The 17,529-nt window shown below is 49.8% G+C and overlaps 2 protein-coding genes across 5 annotated transcripts; both read right to left on the bottom strand.

Annotated features, from left to right (window-relative positions):
* Positions 1 to 429: 429 nt before the first annotated feature.
* On the bottom strand, positions 430 to 3,144 carry LOC147161349 (protein phosphatase 1 regulatory subunit 3B-like). Of its 2 annotated transcripts, none has more exons than XM_086097182.1 (2): positions 2,900 to 3,144; positions 430 to 1,514 (listed from the first exon to the last, which is right to left on the bottom strand). In XM_086097182.1, exon 2 carries the CDS (start codon positions 1,472 to 1,474, stop codon positions 722 to 724), a length of 753 nt encoding a protein of 250 aa, XP_085953308.1. In that variant the 5' UTR covers positions 1,475 to 1,514; positions 2,900 to 3,144; the 3' UTR covers positions 430 to 721. The 2 variants fall into 2 exon arrangements, with proteins under 2 accessions (XP_085953308.1, XP_085953307.1); XM_086097181.1 differs by lacking the exon at positions 2,900 to 3,144 and adding an exon at positions 2,686 to 2,890.
* Positions 3,145 to 4,047: 903 nt separating this feature from the next.
* lmbrd2b (LMBR1 domain containing 2b) lies at positions 4,048 to 16,827 on the bottom strand. 3 transcript variants are annotated; one of them, XM_086096947.1, is made up of 18 exons: positions 16,649 to 16,826; positions 12,767 to 12,984; positions 12,607 to 12,707; positions 12,438 to 12,536; positions 11,486 to 11,653; positions 11,189 to 11,399; positions 10,262 to 10,336; positions 10,084 to 10,194; positions 9,778 to 9,961; positions 9,008 to 9,189; positions 8,026 to 8,159; positions 7,848 to 7,953; positions 7,679 to 7,776; positions 7,113 to 7,216; positions 6,966 to 7,012; positions 6,792 to 6,897; positions 5,937 to 6,066; positions 4,048 to 5,357 (listed from the first exon to the last, which is right to left on the bottom strand). In XM_086096947.1, the coding sequence occupies exons 1-18, from the start codon at positions 16,785 to 16,787 to the stop codon at positions 5,294 to 5,296; spliced, it is 2,277 nt and encodes a 758-aa protein (XP_085953073.1). In that variant the 5' UTR covers positions 16,788 to 16,826; the 3' UTR covers positions 4,048 to 5,293. The 3 variants fall into 3 exon arrangements, with proteins under 3 accessions (XP_085953073.1, XP_085953075.1, XP_085953074.1); XM_086096949.1 differs by lacking the exon at positions 9,008 to 9,189 and having other exon boundaries at positions 16,649 to 16,827; XM_086096948.1 differs by lacking the exon at positions 9,008 to 9,189 and having other exon boundaries at positions 8,030 to 8,159; positions 16,649 to 16,827.
* Between the last annotated feature and the right edge of the window lie 702 nt (positions 16,828 to 17,529).

The following is a 17,529-nucleotide window of genomic DNA, read 5'->3' as shown; positions in this document are numbered from 1 at the left end:
AGTATACTGCATACTTGCGTATTTGATTTTTTAAGGTTTTTTTTAATCGTCCGCCGCACAACACGCATCTTCAACATCTAACAAACTGCTAATAAATTGTAATCGTGCATCCATTTTATTTACTCTTTCATGTGATCTCAAAAATAAAAAATTTTAGGGTGATTTTTCAACAAGTCTACAGTATGCTGCTTCCGGTTTCCAGAAGGGGATTCTTTACTCCATTTCCTACTTTTGTTCTTTTTTTGCAGTATTAAGTCTTCTTACATAAGACGGAACGATCTCACACACACACAATGTCACGTGTTATACGTGTAAACTTTTGATGTGCGTAACTAATGTGACTTCCAGCAGCCCTCTAGTGGCCATCGCGTGTCACTGCAGATCAAAAGTAGGTTAACCTGGAAGTGACGTCACCACATGGCCTTGCAGTTCATTCGGAAGCAAGAAGTTCAAAACGTTTATTTTCATCCAATAAAAACAATTAAGAAAAACCACCATTGCGAAATCCAGTGGTCACGTGACGTTGATGATCGCCAACACATTTAAAAGCGCTCGTCTTTATTATCAAGAAGGCTTTCATTCATTGAAAACATTTTGTTGTATTCAAAAGACCCTGAGAAAGTCGCGTCACATCTGACGACATCACGAGCAGCGTTTGGTTTCTCAATTCACCAAAGCACCGCGGCGAACCTCCGACCTTCCGGCAGGCTCCCGCCGCCCTTCAGTAGTAGGGGCCGACGTTCTCGTACCCGGCGTAGCTGGGCCACTCGGGGAGGATGCCGTGTCCGCAGGTGAGGCTCCCGAAAGCGTCCAAGGGGATGCCCGAGTCCAAGTGGCGCTCGCCGTCCCGCTGCCGCTTGTCCTGGGCCCGGACCACGCGGTAGTTGTGCCCATGGTTGCTGTCCCAATACTCGGCGCCGGCCGCCTGGTAGCAGACTGCGAACTCCACGTGGCGGCGAGGAGCCAGCGGCTGCGGCAGGGCCAGGCTGAAGGAGAAGGTGTCGCCCAAGGCGTCGGGGTACGCGTCCCGGACGTAGACGCACTCCACGTCCGAGTGGCTCTGCCACGAGTCGAAGGTGACGCGCAGACGCACGCGCTTCTCGAAGGACAAGTTCTTCACCTTGACCGTGCCCGCCAGGATGCGCTCCTTCAGCACGCACTTCTCCAGGCACACGCACTTCCTGTCCAGACTGCGGCGGAACAGGACGTAGTCGGACGCCGGCTGGCTGAAGTCCAGGACCAGCCGGTCGGCGTCCGGGCGGTCCGGCGTCAGGCGGACGCCGGCGGGAATGCGGATGGCGTCCTTGAAGTGGGAGAAGAGCTTGACCCTGGCGAGGGGCAGGCCTCGGTGGTCGGCGAAGGTCACCTGCTTCTTGGCCTTCCTGGAGGCGCGCTCGTGGCGCCGGCCGGTCGGGCTGCGGTACGCAAAGTCCTCCTGAGGCAGGAGGAGGGGCAGCGCCATGTCCGTCGGCATGTTGGCGGCGCCTCGCTGAGCGTGTTAGCTTAGCATCGCTCTGAGGAACACACACAGGGCAAAAACTTTTGCAACACAAAGTCGGATGACGTCGCTTTGATTATTCCCGCTCGCCGGCCAACGGCGCGTTTCGGCAGCGACACCCACAAAAATTGTGCCGCCTCATGCAAATGTTTGAAATACAAAAACAGATTGAGGTATAAAAACAAGGGCTGTCAAAGTAAGTTCCCTTAACACCACTCGACCGCCCCAAACTGGGGGGGGGGGGGGGGGGCTCCAGTCCCAACGCTGCGGACACGTTCAAAATTATAATAATGCATATATTTGTGGAGACTGGGGTCAAGTTGGATTTGACAATTTCAAAAAAAATGTGCAGAATTTCACAAGTTATTTTCATGTTAACGATGAGATAACTCTTAATATGAAAAGGAAGCCGTCACCAACGTCTTACAAATGCAATGATGCCATCTAGTGGCAGAAGAATGACCTCAACACAAATCAACATCACACTCCTGTACGACTTGATCATTTTATCTCAATTTTAATAATTACTGTATCGATGACTAAGACATGCAGCCATATTTCGATTAGTTAAACGTTTTTTCCCCACTTTTGAAAACTTTGGAATTTATTGTACGATTTAGAACAGATTTAAAATGTTTAAATAATTAAAATGATGTTGTACATATGAATACCAGTTTTAATTTGTATTTTGTCAGTAAAAATGTGCTTGATATAAACACTTCTCTGGCTTTTTTTTTTACTTTGAAGCAAACTAACATATCGCCTATGTCACAGGAAGTGGCTCCAACATCCACTTCCTGTCGCCACTGGGACTTTAGTGAGGTAAGGAACTTTTTAATTGTAATTTTAAATTCAGCTTGTGCAGAACGTTGAACACACACACACGCCAGGTTTATACGTACTAGTGAGCCGAGGAACCTGAAGGCCTCACTTACGTCCTATTGCGCAATCTTCTGGTCAATGTTTGTCTGTCACGACCTACTTATCAGAATAAATGGACATTGGAACGTTTGCTCGATTTTGGTCCTATTTTAATGCGTCAATTATTCTTGTAATCAATTGAATTGGATACAACAAATAAAACAAACTCTTTTTACGTTTGCTACTTCGCACATTTCGCCTCACGTCCACGATTGTGACATGAAGTTTTTCGTTTTGGACTTCCGAAAAGTTTGAAAGGAACTCACCTCTCAAATGTCGAGCCCCAAATTGCTTAACAGGAATGCAAAGAAATTCGGAAGACGCACTCGAGTCGTCTTGAAAACGAGCATGCTGGTGTCACGTCAAACAATTCATCGCCACCTGCACAACGTTCGAGTCCCCGCCCCCCAAATATCACCTGACCTCGAGTGACCTCGCGTCTGCAAGTCAAGCCCATGCGCGCGCGCGTCCCCCTTTTACCTGCGCGGCCCGGCGTGCGTGCGTGCGTGCGTCCACCTGTCGCCGAACGTCGACTTGCGAGGACGCGCGGTTCGATGCTGCCGGTCCGAGACACTCGCGCGGCACGTGGCCAGCCCCGAGCGACCAATCGGGAGAGGCCCCGGCCGAGTGATCGTGACGTCACGCCACCTGCTTCCCGAAGGGGGCGCGCGAGGGTCAAAGGTGAAGAGCGAAACGTCAGCTTCGAGTCCACCGAATGGGCGTTCTTACGAAAGCTGACACGAGACAGCAAATAAGCGTTGAACAAATGATGCCATTTTGGAGCACTTGTTTAAGTGGTCAATATTTGCGTGCAGGTTAAAGGTCACCAGGAGATCCACACATGTCCACGCGTCCTTAAATGCCAGCAGCTCAAAATAGCCACAGGTGTCAAAAGTCATGTGGCTATATGCAAATGCTGGCCACGCCCCTCCGCGCCAAATAACCCCTCTGGGTGCGAAAGGGCAATTGACGTTTTCGTGTCAACACAATTTGGTGACGCAGCATTTAGCTGTTGTGCTGCACACAAAGTGCAGGTTGAAAAAGACGCTTTTTTTCTAGCGTCTGCGATCGAGCCGAAGACTGCCGGAGGTCAAACGAGTGCGACGTCGCTGACCCAAAGTTGAGTTTTGAAAATAAAAAGATTTACCAGGTTGTGACGTTTTTGGCCCACCACCAGCAATATGCTTACACGGGTCTTTTTTTTTTGGCCTTTCATTTTCATCACAATAAAGTCTTTGTTGCCTCTATTTCAAATGTAATCTTTTTATTTTTGGTCATCACACGTTTAAACATTTTTGCTTTAACTTTGGCCTCTTCAATAAATCAGAGCCGTCTAAAGTGTTTGGCTTTCAGCAGGGTAGTAAGATGGCGTCCACGTGTGACTAGCAGTTGACCAATCACAACTTCACATGACATATGGACGCCATCTTGTTACCCTATCTCGAGCTACATTTCACGCTGGCTCCCTCTTGTGGTATGCAAAAGAATCACAGGCCTGGTACGCTTGAGGCGGATTTCATCTCAAAATGGAAAAACTGCCAAACATTTGACATGTTAAGCCTGATTTCAATCAATTTACTCACCTGGGGTCGGCTCCGCCTCCTTGAATGAAGACAGACGCGTGCGTGTGGACGTTATTGTTTTTATTCGAACAAGAACAAAATGGACGCCAAGGGAAATGTGCCGCTTTGCTAACACGAGCAAACTCGCTTGCGTCAAGCGGATGCAAGCTAACGCTAAGCTAAGCTAACGCTAAGCTAACGCTAAGCTAACGCTAAGCTAACGCTAAGCTAACGCTAAGCTAACGTGCTGTTCAAAACAAGCTAACTCTTCGGGGGTCAATTCGATTGCAAAGAGGAAACTTTTATATTATTACATTATGAATATTCATCATGATGAATTTGGTCCTAATTGCAATTCGGATTTTTAACATGTAAAACATATGAAAACGAATTACTTTATAATTATGCAAGTTCCTTTTGGAGTTGATGTATATTGTGATGTTTGCGTTTGTGCACACCAAGCGCCCTCCGGTGGCTACTTTGTGAATGCCACGTCATTTTCATCAGGCACATCTCGACCAACCGCGTCTCAAGGTCCGAGATTGGAACCTTACATCAATTCGAAACGCCACCCGAGGTCTCGTTTAGAACTTTTCATTGGTCTGAAAGGCAAGTTTAAAAACCTTCATTTGAAGTTCTAACCTTAACTGAGGACAACGATTTGCAAATGTTAGCCTCGTTTGCAACCCCAACTCGACTTGGGTTTTAAACGTGTTAGGCTTTCAACGGAGATGTTAAAAGTGCAGAGTTTTAAATTCAGCGGAGGCTGTCCGTGTCAGATTGGGGTTTAAAATGACAGATTTAGGGTTCGAAACCAGGTTTGTGGCTTCAAACTCGCGTTACAGTTTCAAAGTCAGGCTTAGACTAAAAAATGCACTTTTTGTAGTCGTTTGACGAAAGTCGATTTACAGTTTGGGCACACGAAGCTTTTTAAAGGCTGACTTGACTCCTTTTTTTTTTTTTTTTTTTCCATTCAAACCAACGAGGGATCGGGAAAGGCAACTTTTGCAAATGCTTTCCAAAGATGCCAACGACGCCATCCGTCTCCTCCGCGCACGCCAACAGTAACGCACCAGCTTTATTGACATTGGACGGCACAAACAAACATCCATAAATATTTCCAATCCATATTTACATCCTACAAAAAGAGCTTGCGTGGCTGCCACGCGGACAAAAACATGAGCAGGGAACTCGGAATGGCCGCCGTCGACCTTTCAACAAGCGCCGCGTCCCCTTCGCCAAAGTCGGACGGACGGATGCGGGCGGACGGATGCGGGCGGGGGCGGGTGTCGGGCAGGCGGCGTCCGGGAGTTCACACGTCGTCAAAGATGCCGCTGCGGGACGACGACATGGACAAGTAGCGTCCGCCCGCGGGTCTGCGCCGCAACGGGAGCAAGCGAGACAAGAAAAACAATCGAATCAATCCGGGAAGAATGAACGAATCTTGGGAAGCAAAAGTTGCTCGTCAGTTTCCTCAATTTCCTTTTTTTTTTTTCAAACTTCAATATGCGAGGATGCGCCAAGTCGTGCCAATCTTTCGCACGAGGTTTGCCGCAACTCGATGATCAAAGTCGCTCATGTTGTGCGTCACAATCGCTTTGGAGCTTCGAGAAGCGGTTTGACAAATAAAGCTTGGAAAAAAAAAAGTCTTCGTTTTCATCTCACAAACGATAAAAGGAAGACAAATTGAATAGAAAACTTTTTTGCTTTCTTTCATTCTTTGGATTTGCAGCTTTCGGATCTTCTGCAACTTCGTTTCGTCAGCAAGATGATTTCGTTAACAAAAAAACCCGGAAAACTCAAATTCAAAAACCTCTTTTGTCAACCAAATAAAATAAAAAACTAAATGCTTTTTAAAAACAAAAACTAACTAAAACAAACAATAATTATTTATATATATATAATTATATCATTTTACCCGGAATAGCAAAGCACCTTTCGGCCGGCGCGTTTACCTGCCGGCGTCCCGCTGGTCGTCGTCGTCCGCCGGCGAGTCGGCGTTGAAGTCCAGAGGTTCCTGGTCCCGGAGCAGCTCCGAGCAGTCGCGCTCGGCCCACGTGGCAGAACGGCACAGGTACTTGGCCGCTAAACACCAAGGCAACGTAGCATCAACGCTAACGGGCGCACGCTAGCAGTTTGCCGGCTCACGGCTCCTTTTCAGCAACAATTATTTGGTTTAATTGTTACTCTGAACTGTTTTGTCATTTTTTTTGTGTTCACTTTTTCTTTTTTTTACTTTTTGTGTGTGTTGATTAGGGGCAGATGTTATATGATACTTTCATTTCTTTAAAAGAATGAAATACAATTTTTAAATTGAAATTATAACTAAAATTTAATTGTATTGAAAAATTTGTATTTAAATTTTTGAAATGAAATTGAAATCGATTTTTTTTTTAAATTGAATTTCAATTAAATTGAACTGAATTGATTTTTTAGTAGAAATTAAATGTTTTGAATTGAAATTTTTGAATTGAATCGCCGGCTGACAACTGCCGGCACTGGTTCAATTAGTAAATGTCATTTCAATGACATTGCAACCTTTCCTTTATCAATATTGGATAGAAATGAAGTCAATTGAATTGGAAAAAAGTTGAACTGGAATCGAAAGGGATTAGAATCGATCGCCATCCCAAGTTGTTGATGGAATTTGACGGTTCACTTGCTGTCGTCGTTCGTTTGTGGAATTCTTGCGGTTCGGATGACGTTTGCACCGCCGGCAAATTTCTCTGACATTTGAAAATCTCTTGTCGGTTTTAAGAATTGTAAAAAAAATCCATCAAGTGATGTGAAAAGGCGGCGAGAAAACTGACGTGCGTTGTTGGCGTGGTGGGCGTAGCCGGTCTCCTTCATTTCGTGGCTGTTGCGGCTCCTGGCGCTCAGCTCCTCCCTGGCGTTGCCGTAGCGTTCCTTCCACTCCTGCAAGACACGCACGGCCGTCAAAGCCGCCGGTTTGGCGCGGCGGCGCGGTTGGCCGGCCCACTCACGCGCCGTCTGTTCTCGCCGTCTTCCGTCCTCTGGCGCTTCCGCTTCTCTGCGGGCAAACAAAGGACACGCGCCGGCAGGCGGGCGGGTCAGCGCGGCCGGCGCTCGCTCGCTCGCTGACGGCGCGCTGGCGGCGAGGCGGCACCCACCTCGGCGAATGAGCTCCTTGCCCTCGTCCACCAGGTCCGACGTGAGCTCGCTGTCGCCCATGAACTGCTGGAAGCCCAGCAGGTTGAGCAGGCGCGTTCCCAGGCTGGTGCGAGACACGGGAAGAACAAACGCAAACATTTGACGCACGGCGAATGGCGCGTCTCGCTTTCACTTCCCGAATGCAATCGGAGCAGATCGAGTCCCGTTAGTAGCGCGGCAGCCGATTGGCCGCTTCGACCGTGCTTTTAAAGCGTCAAGCCGTGACCGTCGGCGGTGCGGAGCTCCTCCTTCCTGACACAATTTCAACAAAGCGCCTCTTTCAACTTCCTTGCCTTCATTTTTCAAACTTTCTACTGCACCAAATGCGGTTTTGTGTTTGTTTGTTTTTTTTTTAATGGAGGGAGAACAAAAAAATGCAGTTTTTGACCTATTTGTAAAATGTCCTTTTCGTGGCGTAATCGTCATTTTGTGCAATTCTTGCTGACGATGACGGCGCCGTCGTCAGAATTGGACCCGCGTTCCCGCCGACAGCCGACAATCCAATGGCCTCCATTTGTCCGCTTACCTGAAGTAGGTCGCGATGCACAAGATGACGATGAGCATCGGGTAGTAGATGTAGAAGCCGTCGGCCACGAAGGACAGCACGCGCATGGAGCCCATGATCTGGCACACGGGAAGCGCACGTGAAGCGCACGTGAAGGCGGCTGCAAGCGGCGGCGGCGGCGGCGGCTCACCGAGGTGTAGGCCGTCTGCTCTTTGTGCTGGTGCGAGATGGCGGCGTCCATGTGGATGAGCCCCAGGAAGTTGAGGCACAGCGGCGGCGTCAGGCGGCAGAAGAGCCTGAAGGGGGAGAGGCCGGCCCAGGTCAAAGGTGACCCGGAGGCAGGGGGGGTGAAGGTGCGGCTGGCTCACATGCCGCTGAACTGCAGGCTGTACGCGTCCGTCTGGTGATGCGGCGCCAGGTAGTAGAAGTTGAAGACGCGAATGCGGAACACGGTGGAGTAGACGCACGAGCACAGGAAGAAGATGGTGATGAAGCACGCCACCTGGTGGACACGCACGGCACAGCGGCGGGCTAGCGGGCAAGCTAACACAGGAGAGCGCGCGGGTCGGATCCAGCGCGCAAACGCTTCCGTGGTCGCAGAAAAGTCACGTCTCGCTCATTTCGCGGCATTTTCTCGACACTTTTATCACAAAATCTTGTTTTCGGGTGCGGACGTCGCGATATCGTGACGACGCGCGTTTCAGACGCAATTTGAGGCTTTTATCTGAATTTGACCCGACGTTCACTCAAATGTGAACCGCCATCCATTATCGAGAGGGAATTACAATTAATTAACTACGAATACACAAAGTTTATTCTTTTTTTCTTTAGGCACATGTTCAATATCGCAATGCTGTCGCTATATTCAGCAACTATATTTGCATATTTCCCCCTAATTAAGCGTTTCCTGGATACTTGCCGCTTCGATTATTAAGTTTTCATGAGTGGCCACAATTTCGCCTTTGTGGAACTCTGAAACGCCGTCTTTCTTCCACCGGCCACTAGATGGCAGCACGCTATTTTGTTTGACGCGACATTTCAAAGAAGAACTTTTTTTGGTAACGTTTATCGTCAGATGACAAGTTAAGATTGTTTGAAGGGAAAAAGGATTTATTGACCTTAAGCACAGATGTCCAAATTTGCTGGCACTCGGGAAAACAAAAAGTGGGCCGGTCAAATATTTTAAGACGTGAAAATGATTTGCATCCGTAGCAGGCCGGCGCCGCCCTAAAAGTTGTCCATTCTGGTTCCGAAATTGGAGGCGCTTTGAAGGCGCTGGCCGATGCAGGCGCGCTAACGCTCACCGTGACGTGGGCGGAGTCGCCGGCTGCCGGCCAGGTGCGCGCTCACCTGGATGTAAAGGTAGTTGTAGTCGCGCTCGGCCAGCTGGATGAAGACGGCGAAGAGCGACAGGACGGGTTTGGTGCTGAAGAAGGTGCACTCGGACCAGACCACGGCGCCGCTGAACAGGGCCAGGACCACCGACAGCGCGCGGTAGAAGCCGCGCTTCAGCAGACACTCCCAATACCACTCTGAAGGCAAAACCAAAAACATGGGGGACAACCTGGACCGGCCGAAAACGCGGTCCTCGTTGACTTCTGCAACTGCGACGCGCGTTTCCCCGAACGGGCCTTCGTCCAGCTTGCGATAAACGCTGGATAGGCCAGGACGCTTGAAGCCGCCGGGCCGCCATGTTGCTCCTCCCAAGAAACGTTTCAAAACGTTCCAAATCGGACAACATTTCAGACGGCACTTCGTCGCAGACAGCATCGTTGATCATGTGAGACATTTTGTTCAACATCAACAAGACGACGTGAGACATTTTACACTTTGCCTCAAATACGAGTAGAAAAGACGTCGACAGGCGGAAACGTGCATCTTCAAATAATAAAGAATTAGAAGCAATTCAACAAAAGATGTTCGTGCCAAATGGAATGTTGAGCTCTTCAAAGCTGCACATTCCGTCCACTCGTTCAAAAAAAAGAAAAGAAGAAGAAAAAAAGAACAAAAAGAAGCGAGTGACCACGTGGCCTGGATCGGGTCCAATTTTTGTTCAGACTTGATTTGAGATTCGGGACCGTGTTTGCGTGAGACGTCCCCGAGCGCGGGTGCGGACGTACCTGCGGTGGGCGTGTAGACGTATCTGCAGAACCAGCCGGGGGCGCTGGCGGGGGGGAAGGTGCGAACGAAGCGCCGCGTGGAGCCGCTCTCGTTCCTCGCCACGTCCTCCAGGTGGAAGGCGTCCTGCAGCAGCACGCGCCACTGCACGCGCGTGCGTGCGTGGCGCTGGACGGCGTAGATCACCTGCGCGCGCACACACCGGAGCGCCACGTCACGCCTTAGCGCGGCGCCCAACGCGGCGCCCGACGCGGCGCCCGACGCGGCGCCCGACGCGGCGCCCGGCGCAGGCCGCGCCCCCCCCTCACCCGTTTGTGCAGCTTGACCAGACTCCTCTCGCTGGGGAACGTCTGCTTGTCCTCAAAGTCCTCGTAGTCGTCCATGTTGCGGCCCAACTTGTCCTGGTAGTCCGCGGGGCACTGAGGGGCGGGTGGGACGAGCGCGTGAGGGACGGCGGCGAGGGCGGGCGCCACGCGCGCGACTCACCTTCCTCAGGATGGTGTCGACGCTCTTCCTCAGAGGATGGTTGTACTTGACGGCCTCGCTCACCTTTCTCACCTCCTGAACAAGAAAAAAGAGAAAAAAAAGAGATGGAACGAAAGGAGGCGGCGGCCAGCAACGATTTTTGACAATCAATGATCCTATCGATGATGTCATCAACGACACCGTGGCTTCAATTTCTCGCAGACAGTTGGCAGTTGAAAACGAAGCGTTTTGTTCACAATTTCTTTTCGAAGACTTGATGTTCCACAAGGGAAACTTGGAACGGACTCGGACTCGGTTCCTGAACGTCACCCAGCTGGGCATGATTTCAGATGAAATCCATTTTTGTCATTTGCTTTTTCTGTGAGATGGTTTTGTGGAGACAAACGTATTGATGTTTTTATTTTTATGAATGTTGATGACTTGCTTTTCGCGCGCGCGTGCTGGTTGAGGCCTGTGAACGATCGGATCGGCGACTCGAGCGAGGTCGCTGCGCGGCCGCGACCCGTCCCGGCGTCTTTCCACACATCGGGTCCCACATTTTCGCATGGGCTCGGCTGAGCCGTCCCCCGTGTGGGCGGGCGGCCAAGACAGAACGAGAGTAGAGGCCATTCTGAATAGATGAGACCTTCTTCCGCATACTAAGAGAAGAAGGCTCCGCAGCTGCGTACTCGGGAACGAGTTGAACTGAGAACGTGCGGCCTTCCGGTCGTCACTCTTCGTGGAACGTCGCCAGCGTTAAAGATCAAAGAAGCGGTGAACGTTCCTATTGGAACGTTACACGTGTTTGTTTTGGAAAACCATCAATAAAATATTGATCGGCGAGTGACCGGCGCGTCCTCGAGGCACGCGTCGACCGGACGCAACCGATGACCGCCTTCCTTTCTCCTTCTCGACTCGTACAAATGATCGCCAAAGCTGCCAACTGACCTCCATGGCGTCCTCCAGGTTCTCCTCGGCGTCCGCCTTCTCCGTCATGAGCTTGGAGGCCTTGAAGTAGGTCTTGAGGAGCAAGTGGCCGTGCCTGGACGCGTTCCAGTAGGACCGCGGGATCTCCACCAGACCGTAGCCCAGCAGCAGAACCAGCAGGAACAGACCCCACGTGTTGGCCGCCGTGATGCCGATGGTCTGCAGCTCGTACCTGCCGGTCGCCGCGCGCATCGAGGCGCTAGCGTTAGCGTTAGCCTCAGCTCGGGGCCGAAAGGGCGAAAGGGGCGGGGCTCTGACCAGGACAGGCGCCACTCGGGGTGGACGGCCACGTAGATGAGCAGCGAGCCGAAGATGAGCAGATAGCTGCCGTAGTAGATGGCGTTCTCGATGAGCGCCGTCTGGACCTTGCCGGCCATGGAGAAACCGCCGGAGCGAGCGTACGACTGCATGAACGGCAGCAGCAACCTGGAGAACATCGGACGAGCGCCGTCAGTCAGCGCCCGAAGATCGCCGATCGGCGACAACCGGTCAACACGTCTGTCAGCGTCCTCGGACATCCGTCGCCGCCATTTGCCAGCCGGTCACCGCCGCGCACGGACTCCTCATCGCCACCCATTGGTCAGCAGGCGTGGGAATCTTGGACCGTCTCACGATCCGATTCTGATTTTGGGGTCTGCGATTCGATTCAGAACGATTTTTCATCGACAATGATTCCTGCTTCAATCGATAGATGTGAAAAGAATCGTCATGATCTACTCCGGTCTGACTCGCTAATGCTAATTAGCGCACCCGCGCGGCACTTTTAGCGCTCATAAGAACGGCTGTTCATACAAAAACGCTTCAGGAACGCATCACAGCATCACTCACCGCCATTCGCTCTTCCTACGCTGCAAAAAAACAACTTTTTGGGGCATGACTTGATCACGACTTTTTCTTTCTACTCTCAAACTTAACAGGTTATCAGAATGCGCGGAACCACACTGCCCCGAAGTGGACAAACCGGGTACAACATGAACAGCGCTCCCAATAAAAGGCACACAAACAAGGGCAGCACATTGCGAATCATTTCAATAAAATCGATTTTGGAACATTTCAAATCGAGACTCGCGATTCTTACACCCCTATTGGTCAGTGTCTGCGAACACCCAACAGTCGACGCCCACAAATCCCCACCCGCCAATCATCGGCCACCGCCAACGATCACTGCCGAACCGTTGACCGAGCCGTGGGCGCGCTGCCACCTACTGACCAGGTGAGGCACTGCGACGTCCAGTAGACCACCCGCCAGAAGACGGGCATGACGCCGTCCGGGATGTAGCTCCACGGCTTGTAGCACGCCGTTGGCGCACTGCAGCGGGGAAGAGAAAAAAAGCGGGATTACGTCATTTACGTCACCCGGACGCACCGACCGCACCGACCTCTGAGTGGGCGGCGCCGATGCGTTTCCTGACGTGTGATTGGACGGGGGCGGGCCGGCGGCGCGATCCCGGCGGTCCGTCTTGCACTGCTTGTAGATGGTCTGCAAGACGGCACAGATGAGACGGCGGTCGGTGGGCCGCGAGCGGAGGCGGGACCCACCGTGGTGACGTCGAGCGGCAGGATGAAGACGATGAGGAAGCACAGGTACCAGGCCAGCAGCGTTCCGAACAGCACCATGCGCTGCTGCTTGCCAAAGTCGCCGTAGCGGTGCAGCAGGAAGAGCGCCAGGAAGAACACCACCACCATCTCCACCGCCAGCGCCGCCCCGCTCATCCTGGCGCGCCGGCCTCGGGCCGCGCCCGCAACCAACGACAAACCTGAAAGGAAAAAGTCAATGAACAAAGACTTTTTTTTTCCATAACAGGGATTTCCATCGGGGAGGCGAAAAGAATCCTGGATACTCAGATTATTAATAATTATTAATAATTATTAAGCCATTGATTGCATTATTTATTTATTATTTATGATGTGGATACGCAGATGCCATCTGGTATGCAAAAAGCTTCATCAAATGGCCGCTAAATGTTTGCTTGTGAATACAAAACTTAGGACAAGGATTTTTTTTTCCCAACTTCCCGACGAAGCGGAAAGCTAAAAAAAATCTCATTAACACTTCTTTTGGTCATGATCGCAAACTGACATCACAACGTTCTCAAATGACATCTAAAGATAATCATTACAAAATCAATATCGCTGAAACAATCACTCAAGATAACACAAAGTCAAAAATAGAGAGAATATAAAAAAAAAATTTAACAGCAAAAGGTTATGCAGCAACAAACGAAGGGAGAAGTTAAAAAAATTGATTTAAATGAGAGCCAATCTTTTCAAATGGGTCAGAACGCCATTGAGAGAACGCGTCGTTTGAAGTCGTTAGAAAAAGCGCGGCTGCTTGCCACGGAATTGACAACAACGATTTTGACATTCATTTCGTCGATTATTTGGCTCGACGCCAAAAACAGACATGCAAGCAATCGTGACATTCGTTTCGATGTTGACGTGTGTGAAATCACACCATCGCTGCCCGATAAGGACAGACGGACAGAACCAGAACAGACGGACAGAACCAAAACAAATGGACAGAACCAAAACAGACGGACAGAACCAAAACAAACGGACAGAACCAAAACAGACGGACAGAACCAAAACAAACGGACAGAACCAAAACAGACGGACAGAACCAAAACAGACGGACAGAACCAAAACAAACGGACACGCGTTTCGGGGCACTCGTCACAAAAGCTGCACTTGACATCGACATCGTTTTTGAATGTGACTGCTGGAAGATTTTGCGGGAGAGAATTTATGGATCGACTTTATGGATATTTCTTGGACTTTATCGGTCATCGCAAACGCGTTTGGCAGCGGCCCGACCGTCTTGCGCGCTACATCGTCGGCAAACGCATCCCGAGGCGGCATGACACGCCAACGCGGCCTCACGTCTTCGCGGAAGGCGGTTCTTCTGACGTCCATCGTTGTTTGCAGGACGAGCTCGCAAACAAATCGACTCCGGATTGGAGCTCGCCAGCCGCTTTTGGCTTTCAAGACGCAGCAGAGGGGACGACGGCGAGCGCCCGGGCCGAGTCGCCACGAGTCGCCGGGATAAAAAGTCTTCCTGAAGAAAGTCAGCATACGTTCACAAAAGCAATGCGTGATTAAACGACTCATCTCGCCGGATCTTTAAGATTCCAAAAGATGGACGTGTGCTTACATAGAAGGTCCTCGTTATTGCAAATCAAATCCTGACGCGCGGCGCATCGTCGGCATTCGGCTGCGCTCGCCACCCGTTTTCAGGGTACGTTCGAGGCATGTTTCACGCAGATTTTGGGGTCGAAGTCCGATTGGTAGCAGTTCCGAGACGTTCGCACTCTTGAGGTTCCGCTGCTGAACAAACAGCAGCAAGTTGAGAAGACGATGGCGCTCTCTAATGCGGACCGCCTGACGTGAGGCGGGTCGGACGCACGTTCGCCTCAATATCGTTCACTCTCTTCAAAATCAATTCTTATCGACTCCGCCCCGTTTTATTACTCCTTGCAAATGTTCTATTGCTGGGATGTTTTACTCTCCATATTTTCAATTTTCCCGAAATGGAATGAAGTCCGTGTTTGGCCTTTTTGATGAGCGTTTATCTTGAAATGGCCGCCCATCAATAAAACAGCATTCGGAAAACCAGCGTCGCGATAAATCCGCAATCGACAGAAAAAGAGGATCGTTTTCCAATTTGTTGTTCTTCACGTTGCTTCAACTCGATCGCGAGACGGTTTAGCGTCGCAGAGCAAGCGAGCAGCAGGATCGCATTCCGTCCGCAAAACGTCGCCATCGTACCTGATTTTCTAAAGTCGCAACTCCAGCCGAGCGTCGCGTTCCATGAGCGAACCAGGAGCGAACCAGGAGCAGTTGCCCCCCCGCTGTGATTCCCACAAGTTCCGAGTCTCTTGTACGGAGACGAGGTCCGTCCTCAACTGGTTGGCAAAAAGAAACCAGGCATATTTGGGAGCATCAATTCACAAACCTTAAACTTAATAAAGATGACTTTTGAGCAAACCTTTAGATCGATTAAACGTACATTGTCAAGATGAGCACGAGTACAAATAATGACCCGGTAAAGAAAACCACCAAAACTAGTTGTTTTGGCCTTTTTTCCTACAAAAGTAAGAAAAACACATCATTTTACAATTTCTACCAAAATAGCCTTTTTATTTTATTTGTACAAAAAGTAAAAACAACAACAACATTTTTACAAGTTCAAGCAAAATAAAGATTTTTTTTCTCTTCCCCAGAAAAACTGTTTTGTAAGAAAAAGCAAAAAAAAACAAAAGACGCCCGAGTCAGCAAAAGACCGGAAAATAAAAGTCAATAACGCGAACTTCTCCAAAAGCATAAAACTGACGATGAGCCAAAAGAAAAAGGCACCAAACTTAAGTCGCTCTTCTTTGGAATGAACGATGACCGTCCACATCCAAATCGATGCATCACTGATGAACTGATTTTCAGCACCAGGAAGTTTTCCCATTTTCAGCACCAGGAAGTTTTCCCATTTTCAGCACCAGGAAGTTTTCCCATTTTCAGCATCAGGACGCTTTCCCATTTTCAGCATCAGGAAGTTTTCCCATTTTCAGCATCAGGAAGTTTTCCCATTTTCAGCTGGCGGCACCTGTTGGCAAACATCTGCAAGCACGTCTTCCTTCTCAGCTTCCGGCAGCCCTCGCAGTCTCACATTCCAACGTCGCCCATAACATTCAAAGTGTCACACACTTCATCGCGGCCTCCTCATTTGTGTCCATCCCATTTCCGGTTAGGCTTAGTTTTCCATTCAACTCTTTTATCTCGGAACAAATATTGTCCACCGTTTACTCAATCGCATCATTTCAATGTGCGGACAGCATCGTTCGACATAAGAGCACTTTCTGTAAAGTGAGAAAAGGACAAAGTGGGTTTCTTGGCATGCTTGGAGTAAAAGGAAGCGGTGGCAAGTCATCATTCGATAGCTTTGCATCGCATTCTGTAGTCGTGGTCATTAGCATTAGCATTAGCATTAGCATTAGCATTAGCATTAGCTTGACTTTCACGTTCCCCGCTCCTTTCACTTCTTCTTCCTGACTTCGGCATCTTCAATGGATCACGGTTCCAACGGTTGTCACGGCGAGGTCCAGAATATTTGGGAACTGACGCCACTTTTACCCGGGAATATAAATGCAATCACGTTTTGCGCTCAGAGCTCGACAGACTGCGTCTCGTCAAGCCGCCATCTTGGCCAACCCTCATTAGCGCTGCTCGTTCAGCGACATCATTGCTGACGTCATCAGGCGATTATTGACGACGTTATTGAAAAGATTCAGTAGCTCGGCGTGAACGTTTACAAGCGGGCGGCATATTGAAATCCGACCGTAAAAGACGAAGTGAGAAGAAACACGTCAGGATTGAGGATTCCTCCTGCTAACTCGCTAGCATAAAAGCACCCGGAGACGTTTGGACTCTTACCGTTACTTTTGCGTCCGCTTGAATCGAACTGACCACGTGACCTCGTTGAACGCTCACCTGCGCCTGAACTTGAAATGAACCGACCTTGGACGCAGAAACAACACAAATCGGAACGCGAGCTGTCATCGGCCCGACACATCCGGGTTGGCCAGGTGGGGGGAGAATGACGTCACTCTAACAGACGCGCACGCGCAGTACTGGCCTTCTTTTAAAAACACATTTGCCTGCGTTCTGTTCTATGGAGGACCCCAAAAAATGAAAGAAAAACAGATAATAAAAATAATAATGAAAAATTGAATACGAAAAATATAAATGGAAATAAAAAACAACAAATAAATAAAAGTAAAAATTAATACAAAAATTAAAAATCTAAATATAAAAGTAAATGGGCGGCATGGTGGCTGGCTGGTTAGCACGTCCGCTTCCCAGTGCAAAGGTTGTGAGATCAAGTCCGGGCTTCGGCCTTCCTGGGTGGAGTTTGCATGTTCTCCCCGTGCTTGCGTGGGTTTTCTCCGGGTACTCCGGTTTCCTCCCACATTCCAAAAACATGCATGGCAGGTGAATTGGACACTCCAAATTGTCCATAGGTGTGATTGTGAGTATGGTTGTTCGTCTCTGTGTGCCCTGTGATTGGCTGGCAACCAGTTCAGGGTGTACCCCGCCTACTGCCCGAAGACAGCTGGGATAGGCTCCAGCAACCCCCGCGACCCTTGTGAGGACAAGCGGTACAGAAAATGGATGGATGGATGGATATAAAAGTAAATGTGGAAATAAATTCAAAAATAGATCAATATAATGAAATGCCAATAACTTAAAAGGCTCTGCTGTCAGCATGAGATGTTATTCAAATGAGGGGGCGGTCCTAGGTGTGTCTTGGGTTC

Source organism: Leptonotus elevatus, chromosome 15 (genome assembly GCF_054856555.1).
Source record: "Leptonotus elevatus isolate MCC_2025b chromosome 15, RoL_Lele_1.0, whole genome shotgun sequence".
Lineage (NCBI taxonomy): Eukaryota > Metazoa > Chordata > Actinopteri > Syngnathiformes > Syngnathidae > Leptonotus > Leptonotus elevatus.
This window is presented reverse-complemented; position numbering and strand designations above follow the sequence as displayed.